We start from the raw sequence: 22350 nt of genomic DNA, 5'->3' as shown, positions 1-22350 counted from the left end.
GTGTCCAAAGATGTGCAGGTTAGGTGGATTGGCCATGCTAAATTGCCCCTTAGTGTCCAAAGATGTGTAGGTTAGGGTGGATTGGCCATGCTAAATTGTCCCTTAGTGTCCAAAGATGTGTAGGTTAGGGTGGATTGGCCATGCTAAATTGTCCCTTAGTGTCCAAAGATGTGTAGGTTAGGGTGGATTGGCCATGCTAAATTGTCCCTTAGTGTCCAAAGATGTGTAGGTTAGGGTGGATTGGCCATGCTAAATTGTCCCTTAGTGTCCAAAGATGTGTAGGTTAGGGTGGATTGGCCATGCTAAATTGTCCCTTAGTGTCCAAAGATGTGTAGGTTAGGGTGGATTGGCCATGCTAAATTGTCCCTTAGTGTCCAAAGATGTGTAGGTTAGGGTGGATTGGCCATGCTAAATGGTCCCTTAGTGTCCAAAGATGTGTAGGTTAGGTGGATTGGCCATGCTAAATTGCCCCTCAGTGTACCCGAACAGGAGTGTGGCGACTGGGGGGATTTTCACAGTAACTTCAATGCAGTGTTAATGTAAGCCTACTTGTGACACTAAGAAATAAATTTTCTTTTTTGCGCTGCAAGTTCCTTTGCCGTTCATCTGTTCCCCGGTGTGGGGGGGAACAACCTCACTCTGAGAAACAGCTGTTCACAGACAACACAGGCCAGAGATGGAAGGAGACCCTCCCCGAGACACAATAACGTCACCCCCAACGCTCCCCCGCGTACCTTGGTGCTAGTGTCCGGGGTGATGATGCCACTCAAGAGTTGAATGGAGCCCATGAGGAATGGGATGTGACCGGATAAAACCTGCAGAAGGACAAGGAAGGGTGTCAGCGCAAGCAGCCCCCACCATCGACCCAGTGCCTGCCATTCTCTCACAGACTGAGTGACTGAGAGCAGGAGGCTCGCACTCAGTCTGAGGGTAATTAGTAACAAACGCCGGCCTTTCCAGCTACACCCACATCTCAAGAATCGCAGAATCCACGGCACGGGGACAGACCCTTCAGCTCATTGCCCACCAATATCTCCGACTCGCCAACATTTATCAAATCGCTAACGTTATCAGAAAGGGTTCGACATTCGGAGATTGACCGGGGGGGTGCGGTGGATTACTAAATTATAGACACAGTTATTGCTGCACAGTGGGTTCGCGCTTCACAGCACCAGGGACCCAGGTTCAATTGAGTCACTGTCTGTGTGGACTCTGTACATTCTCCCCATGTCTGCATGGGTTTCCTCCCACAGTCCAAAGATGTGTAGGTTCGGGGCACTAATAACTAAATTTTAAATTAACCCCATTTGCCCGTATTTGGCCCATATCCCTCAGAACTTTTCCCATCCATGTATCCGACCAAATGCCTTTTAAACGTAATCAATGTCCCTGCCTCAGTCACTTCCTCAGGCAGTTCATTTCACACACCTCGGTCTGAAAAATGTTGCTCCTCGGGTTCCCATCAATTCTTTCCCCTCTTCACTTAAACCTCTCCCCTCTGGTTCTCGTTTCCCCAATCCTGGGGAAAAGATGGAGTGCATTGACCATATCCCTGCCTCTCAGGATCTTGATGTGGAGATGCTGGCTTTGGACTGGGCTGGGCACACTAAGAACCTCACAACACCAGCTCAAAGTCCAACGGGTGGATTTGGAATCACGAGCTTTCGGAGCACCGCTCTTCATCAAGGGCATCAGTCAGTCCCTGTGGTGTAGGTACACCCACAGTGCTGTTAGGGAGGGAGTTCCAGGATTGTTATTGGACATCAGTCAGTCCCTGTGGTGTAGGGACACCCACAGTGCTGTTAGGGAGGGAGTTCCAGGATTGTTATTGGACGTCAGTCAGTCCGTGTGGTGTAGGTACACCCACAGTGCTGTTAGGGAGGAAGTTCCAGGATTGTTATTGGACGTCAGTCAGTCCGTGTGGTGTAGGTACACCCACAGTGCTGTTAGGGAGGGAGTTCCAGGATTGTTATTGGACATCAGTCAGTCCATGTGGTGTAGGTACACCCACAGAGCTGTTAGGGAGGGAGTTCCAGGATTGTTATTGGACATCAGTCAGTCCCTGTGGTGTAGGTACACCCACAGTGCTGTTAGGGAGGGAGTTCCAGGATTGTTATTGGACATCAGTCAGTCCGTGTGGTGTAGGTACACCCACAGTGCTGTTAGGGAGGAAGTTCCAGGATTGTTATTGGACGTCAGTCAGTCCGTGTGGTGTAGGTACACCCACAGTGCTGTTAGGGAGGGAGTTCCAGGATTGTTATTGGACATCAGTCAGTCCATGTGGTGTAGGTACACCCACAGTGCTGTTAGGGAGGGAGTTCCAGGATTGTTATTGGACATCAGTCAGTCCGTGTGGTGTAGGTACACCCACAGTGCTGTTAGGGAGGGATTTTGACCCAGTGACAGTGAAGGAACGGCGATATATTTCCAAGTCAGGATGGTGAGTGACTCGGAGGGGACCCTCCAGGTGGGGGTGTTCCCAGGTATCTGCTGCCCTTGTCCTTCTCGATGGAAGTGGCAGTGGGTTTGGAAGGTGGCGCTGGCGGGTCTGGAAGGTGGCGGGTCCGGAAGGTGCTGGTGGAGGAACATACAGGGTGTGTGCTGTATCGAGGCAGTGCAGAGACTGACAGGAAGTGCCTCCACTTACATCTCGAAGAGCTTCCTGCGCCATTGCTCGAAAGTTGAGAATCACACCAATGATTGTCATTCTCTTCAGAACATTGTCGGAAGCTGGAACACAAAGAGGTACATAAGAACATAAGAAATAGGAGCAGGAGTCGGCCATCTCGCCCTTCGAGCCTGCCCCGCCATTCAATAAGATCATGGCTGATCTGTCGTGGCTCAGTTCCACATTCCCGCCCTCTCCCCATAACCCTTAATCCCCTCTCTTATCAAAAACCCATCAACCCGCATCTTAAGTATATTTAGTGAGGCAGCCTCCACCACTTCAACGGGCAGAGAATTCCAGAGATTCACCACCCTTTGAGTGAAGAAGTTCCTCCTCAACTCCGTTCTAAACCGCCCCCCCCCTTTATCTTGAGGCTGTGCCCTCTAGTCCTACTGCCCTTTCTGAGCAGGAAGAATCTCTCTCCCTCTACCCTATCCATCCCCTTCATTATCTTATACGTCTCTATAAGATCCCCACTCATCCTTCTAAACTCCAACGAGTACAGACCCAGTCTATTTAGTCTCTCCTCATAGTCCAAACCCCTCAACTCCGGTATCAGCCTAGTAAACCTCCTCTGCACTCCCTCCAAGGCCAAAATATCCTTGCGTAAGTACGGCGCCCAAAACTGCACACAGTACTCCAGCTGCGGCCTCACCAGTGCCCTGTACAGTTGCAGCAAGACCTCCCTACTTTTATATCCTATCCCCCTCGCTATTAAGTTAATTTTACAAAGCTATCTGTCTATTTCCTTCACAGCACAACGAGTTCCGATCCAATCCAATTGTTATGTCTTCAGCAACAGGACTTATGTACAGAGAAAAAATATTCTCCATTGAATCATATTAAAATGTCAAAAATGATATTCGGAATCCAAGTTCGGAAGCACACAGCAAAAGAATGTAAGCAGAATCGGACATCCACTCAGAGAAGCTCGCACAGTCACCACCACACAAAGTTAGGTAATATTGAAAAACTCCCCCCACACTGCATGGTCTTCCCAACACAGGGTTAGATACAGAGTAAACCTCCCTCTACACTGTCCCCCCATCAAACACTCCCAGGACAGGTACAGCACGGGGTTAGATACAGAGTAAAGCTCCCTCTACACTGTCCCCCCATCAAACACTCCCAGGACAGGTACAGCACGGGGTTAGATACAGAGTAAAGCTCCCTCTACACTGTCCCCATCAAACACTCCCAGGACAGGTACAGCACAGGGTTAGATACAGAGTAAAGCTCCCTCTACACTGTCCCCCCCCATCAAACACTCCCAGGACAGGGACAGCACGGGGTTAGATACAGAGTAAAGCTCCCTCTACACTGTCCCCCCATCAAACACTCCCAGGACAGGTACAGCACGGGGTTAGATACAGAGTAAAGCTCCCTCTACACTGTCCCCCCATCAAACACTCCCAGGACAGGTACAGCACGGGGTTAGATACAGAGTAAAGCTCCCTCTACACTGTCCCCCCATCAAACACTCCCAGGACAGGTACAGCACGGGGTTAGATACAGAGTAAAGCTCCCTCTACACTGTCCCCCATCAAACACTCCCAGGACAGGTACAGCACGGGGTTAGATACAGAGTAAAGCTCCTTCTACACTGTCCCCCATCAAACACTCCCAGGACAGGTACAGCACGGGGTTAGATACAGAGTAAAGCTCCCTCTACACTGTCCCCCATCAAACACTCCCAGGACAGGTACAGCACGGGGTTAGATACAGAGTAAAGCTCCTTCTACACTGTCCCCCCCATCAAACACTCCCAGGACAGGTACAGCACGGGGTTAGATACAGAAATGGTAATGCCAGTATAAAGGGGTCAGCAATGCTGGTGCCTTGCGACTTACAGGTTAGACGTTTGGCGAACTGTGTCATTATGTCTGGTTTCTGCAGGTTGGATTTGACCTGGGCCAAGATGTCCATGTTTTCCACCACCAGTTTCTGGAGAAAGAAATGCAGGTTAGAACACCTCCCGGTCACCTTCTGTCTCGCCATCTCAACTCGACAACCGCCGTCAGTCTATCCAACCCCAGCCCACCCAGCGTGGCGAAAGCCTGACCACCCTCCCCTCACCCAGCTACCCTCCTCCAAAATCTGCACAGGGTGCTCACCCCAGAGGCTGAGTGTAGCCAGGGTCACCACTGCATGGCTGCTATCATTCCCCAGGGGGGGGGTACCCGCGCTAGCCGGCGCATCGCTTACCTTCAGCTCGTTCACCTGTGACGTGATGTGCCACATCAAGTGTTCGCTCAAGTGTTTCATCCCGTACGGTCCAATCAGCTCTGCCAACGCCTGCAGTTCTGTGACGTCAAGATTGAAATCAAGAGTGCGTTAGTCACAATGCGGAGAAGTGTGAGGTGATTCACTTTGGTAGGAATAACAGATGTGTAGAGTATAGGGCTAACAGGAGGACTCTGAATAGTGTGGATGAACAGAGGGATCTAGGTGTATGTGTACATAGATCCCTGAAAGTTGGGAATCAAGTAGATAGGGTTGTTAAGAAGGCATACGGTGTCTTGGCGTTTATTGGTAGGGGGATTGAATTTAGGAGTCGCAGCGTCATGTTGCAACTGTACACAACTCTGGTGCGTCCGCACTTGGAGTATTGTGTGCAGTTCTGGTCCCCACATTACAGGAAGGATGTGGAGGCTTTGGAGAGGGTGCAGAGGTGGTTTACCAGGATGTTGCCTGGTATGGAGGGGAGGTCCTATGAGGAGAGACTGAGGGATTTGGGGTTGTTTTCACTGGAAAGAAGGAGGCTAAGAGGGGATCTTATTGAAACATATAAGATGATTAGAGGTTTAGATAGGGTGGACAGTGATAGCCTTTTTCCTCGGATGGAGAAAGCTAGCACGAGGGGGCATGGCTTTAAATTAAGGGGGGGTAGTTATAGGACAGATGTCAGGGGTAGGTTCTTTACCCAGAGGGTGGTGAGGGATTGGAATGCCCTGCCTGCTGCAGTTGTAGATGTGCCTAGTTTGGGGGCGTTTAAGAGATCCGTGGATAGGTTTATGGATGGAAAGGGTTTGGTTTAGGTTAGAGGGTCATTGCTTTTTAACTGGTCGGCGCAACATCGTGGGCCGAAGGGCCTGTTCTGCGCTGTAATGTTCTATGTTCTATGTAGAGGCTGCTGGAAATCTCTCACGAGGCTCGTTCCAGACCAAAGCCGCTCTCTGGTCGGACTCTTCCTTAGTGCGACGAGCCTACAATCCGCCCTGTACCCCAGAATGCTCCAACTCCTTTGAGTTAAACAACTAAACTGAGGGACAGACTAAGAGGGGCTGCCCCTTTAAGAGAAACAGCCCGAGACCAAAACAAATCAAATTTCGAACTTAACGTGCAGAGGGTTCTGGGCGTGCCGGCCCACAATCCCCTAAAAGTGCCAACACGAAGGTGATTAAGAAGGCATGCTTGCCTTTATTGGACAGGGCATTGAGTACAAGAGTTGGCAAATCATGTTGCAGTGATATAAAACCTTATTTAGGCTGCATTTGGAGTATTGTGAGCGGTTCTGGTCGCCACACCACCAGAAGGATGTGGAAGCTTTGGAGAGAGTGCGGAGAAGGTTCACCAGGATGTTCCCTGGTCTCGAGGGTGTTGGCAATGAGGAGAGGTTGGATAAACTGGGATTGTTTTCATTGGGAAGTCAGACGGGAGACCTGGTCGACAAAATGATGAGAGACGGATGGATAGTCAGAGGGTTTTTCCTCCCCAGAGTAGAAGTGTCAATTACGCGGGGGGGCACAGGTTCAGGGTGAGAGGGGGACAGTTTAAGGGAGATGGGAAGTTTCTCACGCAGAGAGGGGTGGGTGTCTGGAAGGTGCTGCCAGAGGAGGGGGGTGGGAGCAGGGACATTAACAACATTTAAGAGATGGCTACATGAATAGGGAGGGAATAGAGGGATACGGACCGAGTGAGGGCAGAAGGGTCTTTAGTTTAATTAGAGCATCATGATCGACACAGGCTTGGGAGGGCTGAGGGCCCTGTTCCTGAGCTGCGCTTTTCGTTGTAAGACATCAAACCAAAACGTGATTGAAAGGGTCAACAACGCACCCCAGCCCCTGTGGTGCCCAATGGGCATGGAAGGCCTTGATAGTGCCCGAGTGCTCCTATTCCAGGGACATCTGCCACAAATGTTGCCATGGGAGAGGGGCTGATGCCCTCGATTGCCTATTGCCTGGCACTTTGACCTGTCCCAGGAGCAGGTTTATCTGGAAGTCCTCCTCCCTCACTGCCCTTGCTGTTCCTGGACACATGTTGAACGAGCAACCCCCTTTAACAGGGCCACACAGTGATCGGTGACACGCTGACAGAGGCCCCGCAGTCCATAGCAAACGACCAGCTCACCAGATTCTCTATCTCATTCCTGTAACTCTGTCTCACTGTTTGAGATCCGACCCACTAAGGTGGCGTTGTCAGCAAACCTGAAATTGGAGGGGAATGAGATCGAGAATCTGGTGAACTGGTGCGGTGACAATAATCTCTCCCTCAATGTCAACGAAACAAAGGAGATTGTCATCGAGTTCAGGAAGTGTAAAGGAGAACATGTCCCTGTCTACATCAACGGGGATGGAGTAGAAAGGGTCGAGAGCTTCAAGTTTTTAGGTGTCCAGATCACCAACAACCTGTCCAGGTCCCCCCCATGCTGATACTATAGTTAAGAAAGCCCCACCAATGCCTCTGCTTTCTCAGAAGGCTAAGGAAATTTGGCATGTCCGCTACAACTCTCACCAACTTTTACAGATGCCCCATAGAAAGCATTCTTTCTGGTTGTATCACAACTTGGTCTGGGCTCCTGCTCTGCCCAAGACCGCAAGGAACTACAAAGGGTTGTGAATGCAGCCCAGTCCATCACACAAACCAGCCTCCCATCCATTGACTCTGTCTACACTTCCCGTTGCCTCGGGGAAAAGCAGCCAGCATAATCAAGGACCCCCCCCACACACCCCGGACATTCTCTCTTCCACCTTCTTCCGTCAGGAAAAAGATACAAAAGTCTGAGGTCCCGTACCGACCGACTCAAGAACAGCTTCTTCCCTGCTGCTGTCAGACTTTTGAATGGATCTACCTTGCACTGAGTTGATCTTTCTCTACACCCTCACCATGACTGTAACACTACATTCTGCAATCTCTCTTTTCCTTCATTATGAATGGTATGCTTTCTCTGTATAGCGTGCAAGAAACAATACTTTTCACTGTATCCCAATGGATACAGTTAGATGGATTGCCCATGCTAAATTGTCCCTTAGTGTCCAAAGATGTGTAGGTTAGGGTGGATTGGCCATGCTAAATTGCCCCTTAGTGTCCAAAGATGTGTAGGTTAGGGTGGATTGGCCATGCTAAATTGTCCCTTAGTGTCCAAAGATGTGTAGGTTAGGTGGATTGGCCATGCTAAATTGTCCCTTAGTGTCCCAAAGATGTGTAGGTTAGGGTGGATTGGCCATGCTAAATTGCCCCTTAGTGTCCAAAGATGTGTAGGTTAGGGTGGATTGGCCATGCTAAATTGTCCCTTAGTGTCCAAAGATGTGTAGGTTAGGGGGATTGGCCATGCTAAATTGTCCCTTAGTGTCCAAAGATGTGTAGGTTAGGTGGATTGGCCATGCTAAATTGTCCCTTAGTGTCCCAAAGATGTGTAGGTTAGGGTGGATTGGCCATGCTAAATTGCCCCTTAGTGTCCAAAGATGTGTAGGTTAGGGTGGATTGGCCATGCTAAATTGTCCCTTAGTGTCCAAAGATGTGTAGGTTAGGGTGGATTGGCCATGCTAAATTGTCCCTTAGTGTCCAAAGATGTGTAGGTTAGGTGGATTGGCCATGCTAAATTGTCCCTTAGTGTCCCAAAGATGTGTAGGTTAGGGTGGATTGGCCATGCTAAATTGCCCCTTAGTGTACAAAGATGTGTAGGTTAGGGTGGATTGGCCATGCTAAATTGCCCCTTAGTGTCCAAAGATGTGTAGGTTAGGGGAAATTGGCCATGCTAAATTGTCCCTTAGTGTCTAAAGATGTGTAGGTTCGGGGGATTGGCCATGCTAAATTGTCCCTTAGTGTCTAAAGATGTGTAGGTTAGGGTGGATTGGCCATGCTAAATTGTCCCTTAGTGTCCAAAGGTGTGTAGGTTAGGGTGGATTGGCCATGCTAAATTGTCCCTTAGTGTCTAAAGATGTGTAGGTTAGGGTGGATTGGCCATGCTAAATTGTCCCTTAGTGTCCAAAGATGTGTAGGTTAGGGTGGATTGGCCATGCTAAATTGTCCCTTAGTGTCCAAAGATGTGTAGGTTAGGGTGGATTGGCCATGCTAAATTGTCCCTTAGTGTCCAAAGATGTGTGGGTTAGGGGGGGATTGGCCATGCTAAATTGCCCCTTAATGTCTAAAGATGTGTAGGTTAGGGGGATTGGCCATGCTAAATTGTCCCTTAGTGTCCAAAGATGTGTAGGTTAGGGGGATTGGCCATGCTAAATTGCCCCTTAGTGTCCAAAGATGTGTGGGTTAGGGTGGATTGGCCATGCTAAATTGCCCCTTAGTGTCCAAAGATGTGTGGGTTAGGTGGATTGGCCATGCTAAATTGCCCCTTAGTGTCCAAAGATGTGTAGGTTAGGGGGATTGGCCATGCTAAATGTGTGGGGTTACAGGGGGAGGGTGAAGCAGTGGGCCTGGGTAAGTTGCTTTGTCAGAGGGTTGGTGCAGACTCAATGGGCCAAATGGCCTCTTTCGGCACTCTCAGGATTCTGCTGCTCTGGAAATAAATTGGACTTGAAAGTCCTCGAAGGTTGGGTGTTCATGGGCTGTCCTGCAAGCGTACTCACTGTAATGAGGATATGTTCACCAACCTGAAATATCTGAATATTCTTCCGCGTTGAATGTCTGGATATTTTCGCTGGGCATTGTCACAAAGGCTCGGGCAGCAGGCGAGTGAATGATGATCCCAGTACTGGTTTGCCTCAGGAGACTCTCCAGATACCTAGAGAGGGAGAGTCAGTTCGATTTGAACCTCATGACCAATGTTATCGGAAGATTTGCAATATCTCGGTCAGGGTTCCACAGCACAGAAAGGCCAAGGTTGAGCTGCCAAGACTGACAAACAGGGAGTGTTTACAGCATGGAAACAGGCCCTTCGGCCCAACTTGTCCATGTTGCCCCGTTTTTTTAAACACCTAAGCTAATCCCAATGGCCCCCAGTTGGCCCACATCTCTCTATACCCACGTAACTGTCTAAATGCTTTCTCAAAGGCAAAATTGTACCCACCTCTACCTCTGGCAACTTGTTCCAGACACTCACCATCCTCTGTGTGAGAAAAATTGCCCCCCCTGGACACTTTTGTATCAAAGAATGAAGAACAACACAGCCTGGGAAATAGGCTCTCGGCCCAACGAGCCCACGCCGCCATTTTAACATTACCAGTCCCCTCTCCACCCATGACCCTTGTCTACGCTTATGCCACTCCACATTGGAAACCAGATTGATGGGGGACTAATTTAGGGACAATTTGTTACGCCAATCAGCCTAAGAGAACATCTTTGGGGATCTAGTTTTAGACTCCCCTACCTTTGGGGAAAAGATATTGACTATCTAGCTGATCTGTGCCCCTCATTATTTTATAGACCTCTATAAGATCACCCCCTTAGCCTTCTGTTGCTTGGTCACTGCAGCAAGACAGACGTGCCAGCCTAATCAAGTTCTTCTAACCAGGTTCAAAGGCCGTCTACCACGTGGCCAACCTCAGATCCAACTTTTATTTGTTCATGGGACGGTGGGCGTTGCTGGCTAAGCCAACGTTTATTGCCCATTCCTCAGAGGGCAGTTCAGAGTCAACCACATTGCTGTGGCTCTGGAGTCACGTGTAGGCCAGATCAGGCAGATTTCCTTCCCTAGAGGGACACAGTGTGGTTAGCACTGCTGCCTCACAGCGCCAGGGGCCCGGGTTCGATTCCCGGCCTCGGGTCACTCCCTGTGTGGGAGTTTGCACATTCTCCCCGTGCCTGCGTGGGTTTCCTCCAACTTCCTCCCACAGTCTGAAGGACGTGTAGGTTAGGTGGATTGCTAAATTGTCCCTCAGTGTCAGGGGGATTAGCAGGGTAAATATGTGGGGTTACGGGGATGGGGCCTGGGGTCAGTGCAAGCTCGATGGGCCAAACGAGCACTGTAGGGATTCTACGATAAGGACATTCGCGAACCAGAGGGGTTTTTCCCACAATGGTTTCATCAGTAGATTCTTAACTCCAAATATTTTTTATTGAATTTAAATTCCACCATCTGCGGGATTCGAACCCGGGTCCCCCAGAAACTTACCCTGGGTCCCTGTTGACTTTGAAACGCCCTCAGTTTTCAAGTTTATTGATTAGAGTCACAAGTAGGTTTACATTAACACCGCAGTGAAGTTACTGTGAAAATCCCCTCGTCGCCTGTTTGGGTATTTAGCACGGCCGATGCGCCCTAGCCAGGAGGAAACCCATGCAGACATGGGGAGAACATGCAGAATCCACACAGACAGTGACCCCAACTGGGAATTGACCCTGGGACCCTGGCGCTGTGAGGTGGCAGTGCCAACCACCCTTTAAGTGTCCAAACATGTGCGGGCTAGGTGGATAGGCCAGACTCCGCACGGACAGTGACCCAAGGTTGGGAATCGAACCCGGGTCCCTGAGACCGTGAGGCAGCAGCGCTAACCACCGTGCCACCCTCAGGAATGGGCAGTAAAGGTTGGCCCAGTCAGTGATGCCCACAATTTGCAACTCAACCCCAGCAATTAACAGTCAGACAAAGCCAACGGTGAATTTAGAACATAGAACACTACAGCACAAACAGGCCCTTCGGCCCACGAGTTGCGCCAATCACATCAACACCTACCAATCTATAGACCTATCTATAACCCCCAATCCCATAAAACCCCATATACTCATCCAGAAGTCTTTTAAAAGACCCCAGCGAGTTCACCTCCACCACCACTGACGGCAGCCGATTCCATTCACTCACCACCCTCTGAGTGAAAAACTTACCCCTAACATCACTTCTGTACTTTCCTCCCCGCACCTTAAACCTGTGTCCTCTCGTAGCGACCATTTCAACCCGGGGAAATAGCCTCTGAGAATCCACCCTCTCTCTTCCTCTCAACATTTTATAAACTTCTATCAGGTCGCCTCTCAACCTTTGTCTCTCCAGGGAAAAGAGACCCAGTTCCCTCAACCTAACTTCATAAGGCATGCCTCCCAGTCCAGGCAACATCCTTGTAAATCTCCTCTGTACCCTTTCAATAGCTTCTACGTCTTTCCTATAGTGAGGCGACCAGAACTGCGCACAGTACTCCAAATGAGGCCTGACAAGGGTCTTATAAAGTTGCAGCATTACCTCTCGATTCCTAAACTCAATCCCTCGATTAATGAAGGCCAGTACACCATACGCCTTCTTGACCACCTCCTCCACCTGCGAGGCCGATTTAAGAGTCCTGTGGACCCGGACCCCAAGATCCTTCTGCTCTTCAACACTACTAAGACTCCTACCCTTGATAGTGTACTCGTTCATCCCATTGGTCCTGCCAAAATGGACGACTACACATTTATCCGCGTTGAAGTCCATCTGCCACTTCTCCGCCCAGTCCTGCATCCTATTTATGTCCTGCTGCAACTTTTGACATCCTTCCAGACCATCCACAACACCACCGACCTTCGTGTCATCGGCGAACTTGCTAACCCATCCCTCCACTTCCTCATCCAGGTCATTTATGAAAATGACAAACAGCAAGGGTCCTAGAACAGATCCCTGGGGCACTCCACTGGTGACTGACCTCCATGCAGAAAAAGACCCAGCCACAACCACTCTCTGCCTTCTGCAGGCAAGCCAGTTCTGGATCCACAAGGCCAAAGCCCCTTGGATCCCATGCCCTCTCACCCTCTCAAGAAGTCTTGCATGGGGGACCTTATCAAACGCCTTGCTGAAATTTGGTTTTATTTTTGGCCAAGTCAGCCGGATAGGTCCAACCCACCACCGCCACCCCCTCCCTCTCCAGTCTGCAAACGTACCAGTTGGTGTAAGCTGTGGTCAGGGTTATGTCTCCGTTGGCGTCTACAGCTTGCGACTGCTGTAGCAGCACGTCCTTGCAAATCCTGGTGACGTCGATGTTCACGTAATGGCTGATGGAATGGATGAAGCCGATGAACGCCTTGACGCCGCACAGGACCTCAGAGGGCTTGGCGATCTCCTGCGTAGCTTGGTTATAACCCGTCAGCCTCATAATAGCTCTGAGCGGCGGATTCAGAAAAAGCAAAAGGCTTTCAGCTGGCGAGGATGGCAAAGCGCCAACAACAGCAATAAAGAAGGTGGAACAAGGGACAGGACATAGACCAGCTCGTAGAACCCACTCTCTAATAGATGAATCGGAGGGGTTTTTCATTTAAAGTTTACTTATTCGTGTCTCAAGAAGCCTTATATTAACACCGCAATGAAGTTACTGTGAAAATCCCCTAGTCGCCACACTGTGGGAGAATTTAGCATGGCCAATCCACCCTAACCTACACATCTTTGGACACTAAGGGACAATTTAGCATGGCCAATCCACCTAACCTACACATCTTTGGACACTAAGGGACAATTTAGCATGGCCAATCCACCTAACCTACACATCTTTGGACACTAAGGGACAATTTAGCATGGCCAATCCACCCTAACCTACACATCTTTGGACACTAAGGGACAATTTAGCATGGCCAATCCACCTAACCTACACATCTTTGGACACTAAGGGACAATTTAGCATGGCCAATCCACCTAACCTACACATCTTTGGACACTAAGGGACAATTTAGCATGGCCAATCCACCCTAACCTATACATCTTTGGACACTAAGGGACAATTTAGCATGGCCAATCCATCTAACCTACACATCTTTGGACACTAAGGGACAATTTAGCATGGCCAATCCACCTAACCTACACATCTTTGGATACTAAGGGACAATTTAGCATGGCCAATCCACCCTAACCTACACATCTTTGGACACTAAGGGACAATTTAGCATGGCCAATCCACCCTAACCTACACATCTTTGGACACTAAGGGACAATTTAGCATGGCCAATCCCCCCTAACCTACACATCTTTGGACACTAAGGGACAATTTAGCATGGCCAATCCACCCTAACCTACACATCTTTGGAGTGTGCAAGGAAGCCAGAGTACCCAGAGGAAACCCACGCAGACACGGGGAGAATGTGCAAACTCGGCACAGACAATGACCCAAGCCGGGAATTGAACCCGGGTCCCTGGCACTGTGAGGTAGCAGCGCTAACCCACTGTGCCACCGTGCCAAGGGGCAACACTTTGGTAAGGATCCCCAATCCATTGGGAACCCACGGAGCTTCAAACATAAAAGGAAACTGGGTTAGCAGGAGGAACGTATCGAGAGAACGAAGGGATTTCTAGTACAGAGGGTGATGGTAGCTTCATGGTATTGGCACCCCGTGTCGACACCCAGGTGCCCTGCCCAACGGTCTGTGAGATGGGCTCAAATCCTAAACTGAATTGTAATCCAGTGAATATATCTGGAATTAGCATCATAGCGGTTTACAGCATGGAAACAGGCCCTTCGGCCCAACTTGTCCACACTGCCCAGTTTTTAAACCCCTACGCTCGTCCCAATTGCCCGCAAGTGGCCCATATCCCTCTATACCCATCGTACCCATGTAACTGTCTGAATGCTTTTTCAAAGACAAAATCGTACCCGCCTCTACCTCTGGCAGCTCGTTCCAGACACTCACCACCCTCTGTGTGAAAATATTGCCCCCTCTGCACCCTTTTGTATCTCTCCCCTCCCACCTTAAACCTATGCCCTCTAGTTTTAGACTCCTAAAAGCTCACCTCAGTAATAATGACCAGTTGTAAAAACCCATCTGGTTGACTGATATCCTTCAGGGAAGGAAATTTGCCCTCCTCACCCCAGTCTGGCCTACACGTGACCCTGGAGCGAAATGAGATTAGCTCTAGGGTCACATGCCTCGGAGTGTCTCTCTATGGAGGAGGTGGTGGCCCAGTGCCATTTGGGTCATCCCTCCAATGTCAACTATCTCGTTGCCTCTATAATTATCTTAAATCTGGGAGTTAACGGGAGATTCCTGCCGTTTGGAACGGTTTTTCCTGATTCAATCCACCCGATTTTGGACTCCCATCCCACCAGAATTTCACGTAAACCTTCTCCCATTCTCACGAGAGCAACACTAACTCTCGACGTCGCTTCCATCCCTTATCCCGTGTCCCAGTAGATTTTTAATTCCAGATTCTTCCTGCTCAGAAAGGACAGTAGGACTAGGGGGCACAGCCTCAAGATAAAGGGGGGTGCGGTTTAGAACGGAGTTGAGGAGGAACTTCTTCACTCAAAGGGTGGTGAATCTCTGGAATTCTCTGCCCGTTGAAGTGGTGGAGGCTACATCGCTAAATATTTTTAAGATGCGGGTTGATGGGTTTTTGATAAGCGAGGGGATTAAGGGTTATGGGGAGAGGGCAGGAATGTGGAACTGAGCCACGACAGATCAGCCATGATCTTATTGAATGGCGGGGCAGGCTCGAAGGGCTAGATGGCCTACTCCTGCTCCTATTTCTTACGTTCTTATTATTTTTATTGAATTCAAATTCCACCGTCTGCCGTGGCGGGATTCGAACCCGGGTCCCCCAGAGCGTTAGCTGAGCTTCTGGTAGTCGAGCGATAATACCACGGGGCCATCGCCTGCTCGAGCTTCCCTATCTGACCTCTGCTCATTAATGGGACTGAAGGTGGATAGATCTGTGAGGTAGTAGATTGTGAGGAAGGGTGTCATAGTTTGCAGGGAGACTTAGACAAGTTGCAGAGCTGGGCCGAGAGGTGGCGGATGGAGTTTAATGCGGAGAAGTTTGAGGTGATTCACTTTGGTAGGAATAACAGATGTGTCGAGTATAGGGCTAACGGGAGGACTCTGAATAGTGTGGATGAGCAGAGGGATCTAGGTGTATGTGTACATAGATCCCTGAAAGTTGGGAATCAAGTAGATAAGGTTGTTAGGAAGGCATACAGTGTCTTGGCGTTTACTGGTAGGGGGATTGAATTTAGGAGTCGCAGCGTCATGTTGCAACTGTACACAACTCTGGTGCATCCGCACTTGGAGTACTGTGTGCAGTTCTGGTCCCCACATTACAGGAAGGATGTGGAGGCTTTGGAGAGGGTGCAGAGGAGGTTTACCAGGATGTTGCCTGGTATGGAGGGGAGGTCCTATGAGGAGAGACTGAGGGATTTGAGGTTGTTTTCGTTAGAAAGAAGGCAGCTAAGAGGGGATCTTATTGAAACATATAAGATGATTAGAGGTTTAGATAGGGTAGATAGTGATAGCCTTTTTCCTCGGATGGAGAAAGCTAGCACGAGGGGGCATGGCTTTAAATTAAGGGGGGGTAGTTATAGGACGGATGTCAGGGGTAGGTTCTTTACCCAGAGGGTGGTGAGGGATTGGAATGCCCTGCCTGCTGCAGTTGTGGATGCGCCTAGTTTGGGGGCGTTTAAGAGATCCGTGGATAGGTTTATGGATGGAAAGGGTTTGGTTTAGGTTAGAGGGTCATTGCTTTTTAACTGGTCGGCGCAACATCGTGGGCCGAAGGGCCTGTTCTGCGCTGTAATGTTCTCTGTTCTATCTCCAGGTCCTGATAATCTTCACCCCAGGATGTTGCCCTGGAAATAATAGACCCGTTGGCGGTTATTTTCCAAAAGTCATGCCCATTTCAAGACCTGGGTGTGGGGTACATTGCGAGGGGTACGTTGGGTGGCATTCTGGGAAGGTGGGTTGGGCAACATTTGGCATACGGTGGTATCAATGGGAGGAGTTTTCTTACTTTTGGTCCATTGCAACCCACTGCCTGCCAAGTATGAGCAGTTGCCAACTATCCTTTGCTCATGGGACACGGGTATCGCTGGCTGGGCCTACATTGATTGCCCACCCCTGAGGGGCAGTTAAGAGTCAACCACATTGCTGGGAGTCACATGTAGGCCAGACCGGGTAAGGATGGCAGATTTCCTTCCCTAAAGGAACCAGATGGGTTTTTTCCGACAATTGTTTCATCAGTAGATTCTTAATCCCAGTTTTTTTTTTAATTCAAATTCGACCATCTGCAGTGGTGGGATTCAAACCCAGGCCCCCAGAACAGCTCAGCCCTCAATGCCATTACTCCTACGAAACTCATCTCCAATCTCCGTGGTCTGGGCCTCGGCTCCTCCCTGGATTCTGAATTTCCCAACTCACAGACCACAATCAGTAAGGATCGGCAACAACACCTCCTCCACAATCATCCTCAACACCAGTACCCCACAAGGCTGTGTTCTCACCCCCTACTATACTCCTTATACACCCATGACTGTGCGGCCAAATTCCCCTCCAATTCGATTTTCGGGTTTGCTGATGACATCACCGTATTGGGTCGGATCTCAAACAATGACAGAGTTACAGGAATGAGATAGAGAGTCTGGTGAACTGGTGCGGTGACAATAATCTCTCCCTCAAAACAAAGGAGATTGTCATCGAGTTCAGGAAGCGTAGAGGAGAACATGCCCCTGTCTACATCAACGGGGATGGAGTAGAAAGGATCGAGAGCTTCAAGTTTTTAGGTGTCCAGATCACCAACAACCTGTCCTGGTCCCCCCCATGCTGATACTATAGTTAAGAAAGCCCCACCAACGCCTCTACTTTCTCAGAAGACTAAGGAAATTTGGCATGTCCGCTACGACTCTCACCAACTTTTACAGATGCCCCATAGAAAGCATTCTTTCTGGTTGTATCACAGCTTGGTATGGGATCCTGCTCTGCCCAAGACTGCAAGGAACTACAAAAGGTCATGAATGTAGCCCAATCCATCAGCCTCCCATCCATTGACTCTGTCTACACTTCGCACTGCCTCGGGGAAAAGCAGCCGGTATAATCAAGGACCCCACACACCCTGGACATTCTCTCTTCCACATTCTTCCGTCAGGAAAAAGATACAAAAGTCTGAGGTCCCGTACCAACCAACTCAAGAACATCTTCTTCCCTGCTGCTGTCTGACTTTTGAATGGACCTATCACACATTAAGCTGATCTTTCTCTACACCCTCGCTGTAACTGTAACACCACATTCTGCACCCTCTCCTTTCCTTCTCTCCTGTGTACTCTATGAATGGTATGCTTGTCTGTATAGCATGCAAGAAACAATACTTTTCACTGTATCCCAATACAGGTGACAACAATAAATCAAATCAAATATTAAGCTGATCTTTCTCTACACCCTGTGACTGTAACACTACATTCTGCACCCTCTCCTTTCCTTCTCCCCTGTGTACTCTATGAATGGTATGCTTTGTCTGTATAGCACGCAAGAAACAATACTTTTCACTGTATCCCAATACATGTGACAATAATAAATCAAATATTAAGCTGATCTTTCTCTATACCCTAGCTATGACTGTAACACTACATTCTGCACCCTCTCCTTCTCCCCTATGTACTCTATGAATGGTATGCTTTGTCTGTATAGTGCGCAAGAAACAATACTTTTCACTGTATCCCAATACATGTGACAATAATAAATCACTTGAGCTGAGTTTCTGAGTTAATAATCTAGCGATAATGCCACCCTTTCAATTGTCTGTAAAAAAAAATAACTACAGCCTGATTCTCATTGCCCCAGAGTCAGTATTGCTAAGACTGAAGGAACATTGTCTTGGTGGCACAGTGCAGATCAACAGCTTATGGTGCAGGGAGGCGACGGCCTAGTGGTATTATCGCTGTACTATAAATCCAGAAACTCAGCTAATGTTCTGGGGGACCCGGGTTCGAATCCCACCACGGCAGACGGTGGAATTTAAATTCAATAAAAAATATCTGGGATTAAGAATTTACTGATGAAACCATTGTCGGAAAAACCCATCTGGTTCCCTTTAGGGAAGGAAATCTGCCGTCCTTACCCCGGTCTGGCCTACATGTGACTCACAGCAATGTGGGTGAGTCTCAACTGCCCTCGGGCAACTGGGGATGGGCAATAAATGCTGAGCCAGCCAGCGATACCCATGTCCCACCAATGAATTAAAAAAGGATATATTACCTGGCGAGCCGCGCTTCTAGTTGACTGGTTAGGTACTCATTTGGTACGATGATGTGGTCAAATACGAGAAGTTCTCGCACGTGGTTGATGGTTACGCAGTATTCAGTCAGCGTTAAGTGATGTTTGTCCATACTGAAATACAAAGGGAGACTTATTGCCGTTTTCCCCGATCGCTCACACACAGCCCTGCAGAGTCACGGAACGAAATGAGGGCTTCCCTGTTTGGTTCCCTGCCCTCAGGAGTCCTGGCATGCCCCTCACCTAGGCCTGGACACTGTTGGTACAGGTGAGGTAGAGAGATTCTTCCCGCTTAGAAAGGACAGCAGGACTAGAGGGCACAGCCTCAAGATAAGGCAGTTTAGATCAGAGTTGAGGAGGAACTTCTTCACTCAAAGGGTGGTGAATCTCTGGAATTCTCTGCCCGTTGAAGTGGTGGAGGCTGCCTCGCTAAATATATTGAAGTCACGGGTAGATAGGTTTCTGATAGACAGGGGAATTAAGGGAGAAAGTGGAACTGATCCACTTAAGATCAGCCATGATCTTATTGAATGGCGGGGCAGGCTCGAAGGGCTAGATGGCCGACTCCTGCTCCTATTTCTTATGTTGGCACATGGATGACTCTGGGTTAATCACGTAGCACTGATTACCAACTTCCATTTTACCCCAAGGAATCCAGAACTAGGGGGTTATAGTTTGAGGTTAAGGGGGTAAACTTGTAAAATTCTAACGGGGTAGATTCAGAAAGAATGTTCCCCATGGTGAGGGGAATCCAGAACGAGGGGTCAGAGTTTGAGGATAAGGGGTAAACCTTTTAGGACTGAGGTGAGGAGAAATTTCTTCACCCAGAGGGTGGGGAATGTGTGGAATTCACTCCCACAGAAAGTAGTTGAGGCCAAAACGTTGTGTGATTTCAGGAAGAAATTAGATATCGCTCTTGGGGCTAAAGGGATCGAGGGATATGGGGGGGAAGGGGGATCAGGATATTGAATTGGATGGTCAGAATGAATGGTGGGGTAGGATCGAAGGGCCAAATGGCCTCGTCCTGCTTCTAGTTTCTGAGTCTTTACAGTTGCCAATGGCATTACTCGCTGTAGGTACCATGGGCTGAAGGTGGGGGGGGCTTCATTCTGACGTCCTGTGCCACCAGCCTGGGCAATGGGTACATTTACCCACCCCCCCCCCCCCCCACCAAAAGCACCAAATGTTGGCACCAGGCAGAAGGTGTGGCTACTCACTGGGCCAGCAGCCCAACCCGTCCCTTACAGCCATTGGTCGTCTATTAGAGCAGGATCCCGTACGACACAAAGATTGGTCGGATGGTTTGACAGCGAGACGGAGCGTCTCGGGAAGACGGTCAAATGGGCGGACGAGCAGCAGATGGAATTTAACCCTGAGAAGTGTGAGGTGATGCACTCTGGAAGGAGTAACTTGACAAGGAAGTTTCCTATGAATGGTGGGACACCGGGAGGTTCTGTGGAACGACGGGATCTTGGTGTGTTTGTCCTCAGGTCTCTGAAGGGGGAAAGGCGCGCTCGTGGGGTGGTGAAAAAGGCGGATGAGAGATACAGGGTGGGATATTCTGCACGCCCTAGCCCCCAAACTGGAAAATCCTGTCCGACAGACTCGCGTATTATCCCGCCTGTTACAATTCCTGTGGCAGGGGGACAGGAAGGTTCCGCATGTCGGTGACAAAGCAGGAAGGTGATGTTGGAGTTGTGTAGAACTTGGGTGAGGCCACAGCTGTGTGCGCAGTTCTGGACACCTCACTACAGAAAGGGTGTGATTACACTGGAGGGGGAACAGAGGAGATTTACCAGGATGCTGCCTGGGATAAAGAACATAAGAAATAGGAGCAGGAGTAGGCCATCTAGCCCTTCGAGCCTGCCCCACCATTCAATAAGATCATGGCTGATCTGAAGTGGATCAGTTCCACTTTCCCGCTTTCTCCCGTCTATCAGAAACCTATCTACCCGTGACTTCAATATTTACCATTTATATAGATGATCTGGAGGAGGGAACCGAGTGCAGGGTGTCGAAATTTGCTGATGACACCAAGATTGGGGGAACGGCAAATTGCACAGAGGGTGTGGAGAGTCTGCAGAAGGATCTAGATAGGCTGGGCGAATGGGCCAGGAAATGGCAAATGGAATTTAATGTTGGCAAGTGCGAGGTGGTCCACTTTGGTAGGAATAATGGTAGGAAGGATTATTACTTATGGGGCGAAAAACTGCAGCAGGCGACGGTGCAGAGGGACCTCGGGGTCCTTGTGCATGAGTCGCAAAAACCCAGCTTGCAGGTGCAGCAGGTGGTCAGGAAGGCGAATGGGATGCTGGCCTTCATAGCGAGGGGGATTGAATATAAAAGTAGGGAGGTCTTGCTGCAGCTGTATAGGGCATTGGTGAGGCCACAGCTGGAGTACTGTGTGCAGTTTTGGGCACCGTACTTACGCAAGGATATTTTGGCCTTGGAGGGAGTGCAGAGGAGGTTTACTAGGCTGATACCGGAGTTGAGGGGGTTGAACTATGAGGAGAGGCTGAATAAACTAGGCTTGTACTCGTTAGAGTTTAGAAGAATGAGGGGAGATCTCATTGAGACGTATAAGATGATGAATGGGATGGATAGGATAGAGGTGGAGAGACTCTTCCCGCTCAGAAAGGACAGTAGGACTAGGGGGCACAGCCTCAAGATAAAGGGGGGGCGGTTTAGAACAGAGTTGAGGAGGAACTTCTTCACTCAAAGGGTGGTGAATCTCTGGAATTCTCTGCCCGTTGAAGTGGTGGAGGCTGCCTCGCTAAATATTTTTAAGAAGCGGGTTGATGGGTTTTTGATAAGCGAGGGGATTAAGGGTTATGGGGAGAGGGCGGGAATGTGGAACTGAGACACAACAGATCAGCCATGATCTTATTGAATGGCGGGGCAGGCTCGAAGGGCTAGATGGCCTACTCCTGCTCCTATTTCTTATGTTCTTATGTTCTTAGGTAGCCTCCACCACTTCAACGGGCAGAGAATTCCAGAGATTCACCACCCTTTGAGTGAAGAAGTTCCTCCTCAACTCCGTTCTAAACCGCACCCCCCTTTATCTTGAGGCTGTGCCCCCTAGTCCTACTGTCCTTTCTAAGCGGGAAGAATCTCTCCACCTCTACCCTATCCATCCCCTTCATTATCTTATATGTCTCTATAAGATCCCCCCTCATTCTTCTAACCTCCAACGAGTACAGACCCAGTTTATTTAGTTTCTCTTCATAGTCCAACCCCCTCAACTCCGGCATCAGCCTAGTAAACCTCCTCTGCACTCCCTCCAAGGCCAAAATATCCTTGCGTTAGTGCGGCGACCAAAACTGCACACAGTACTCCAGCTGCGGCCTCACCAGTGCCCTGTACGGTTGGGATGGAGCGTTTAGGTTATGTAGAGAGGTTGGATAAGGATTGGGTTGTTTTCTCTGGAGCAGAGAAGGTGACCCGATCGAGGTGTAAAGGGACAGAGTGGATAGGGAGCAGTGGTTCCCCTTAGGGTCAGTTACAAGGGGGACACAGGTTCAAAGTGAGGGGGTTAGGAGGGGTTTGAGGGAAAGCTTTTTTCCCCCCAGAGGGTGATGAGGGTCTGG

At 49.4% G+C, this 22350-nt stretch overlaps 1 protein-coding gene across 1 annotated transcript in view; it reads right to left on the bottom strand.

Moving 5' to 3' along the window:
- The window catches only part of LOC145339340 (nck-associated protein 1-like), an 89993-nt gene that overhangs the window by 15638 nt on the left and 52005 nt on the right, over positions 1 to 22350 (bottom strand). The window contains exons 15-21 of the mRNA XM_080183769.1: positions 18746 to 18877; positions 12683 to 12901; positions 9496 to 9626; positions 4874 to 4971; positions 4519 to 4612; positions 2648 to 2730; positions 735 to 815 (exon numbers count right to left, since the gene is read on the bottom strand). Coding sequence (XP_080039895.1) covers positions 735 to 815; positions 2648 to 2730; positions 4519 to 4612; positions 4874 to 4971; positions 9496 to 9626; positions 12683 to 12901; positions 18746 to 18877 — 838 coding nt within the window. The remainder of the gene's footprint in view (positions 1 to 734; positions 816 to 2647; positions 2731 to 4518; positions 4613 to 4873; positions 4972 to 9495; positions 9627 to 12682; positions 12902 to 18745; positions 18878 to 22350) is intronic.

This window comes from Carcharhinus amblyrhynchos, unplaced genomic scaffold (assembly GCF_965287045.1).
Source record: "Carcharhinus amblyrhynchos unplaced genomic scaffold, sCarAmb.v2.hapA scaffold_409, whole genome shotgun sequence".
Classification (NCBI taxonomy): domain Eukaryota; kingdom Metazoa; phylum Chordata; class Chondrichthyes; order Carcharhiniformes; family Carcharhinidae; genus Carcharhinus; species Carcharhinus amblyrhynchos.
The sequence above is the reverse complement of the archived record's forward strand: the minus strand, read 5'-3'. Positions and strand labels throughout refer to the sequence as shown.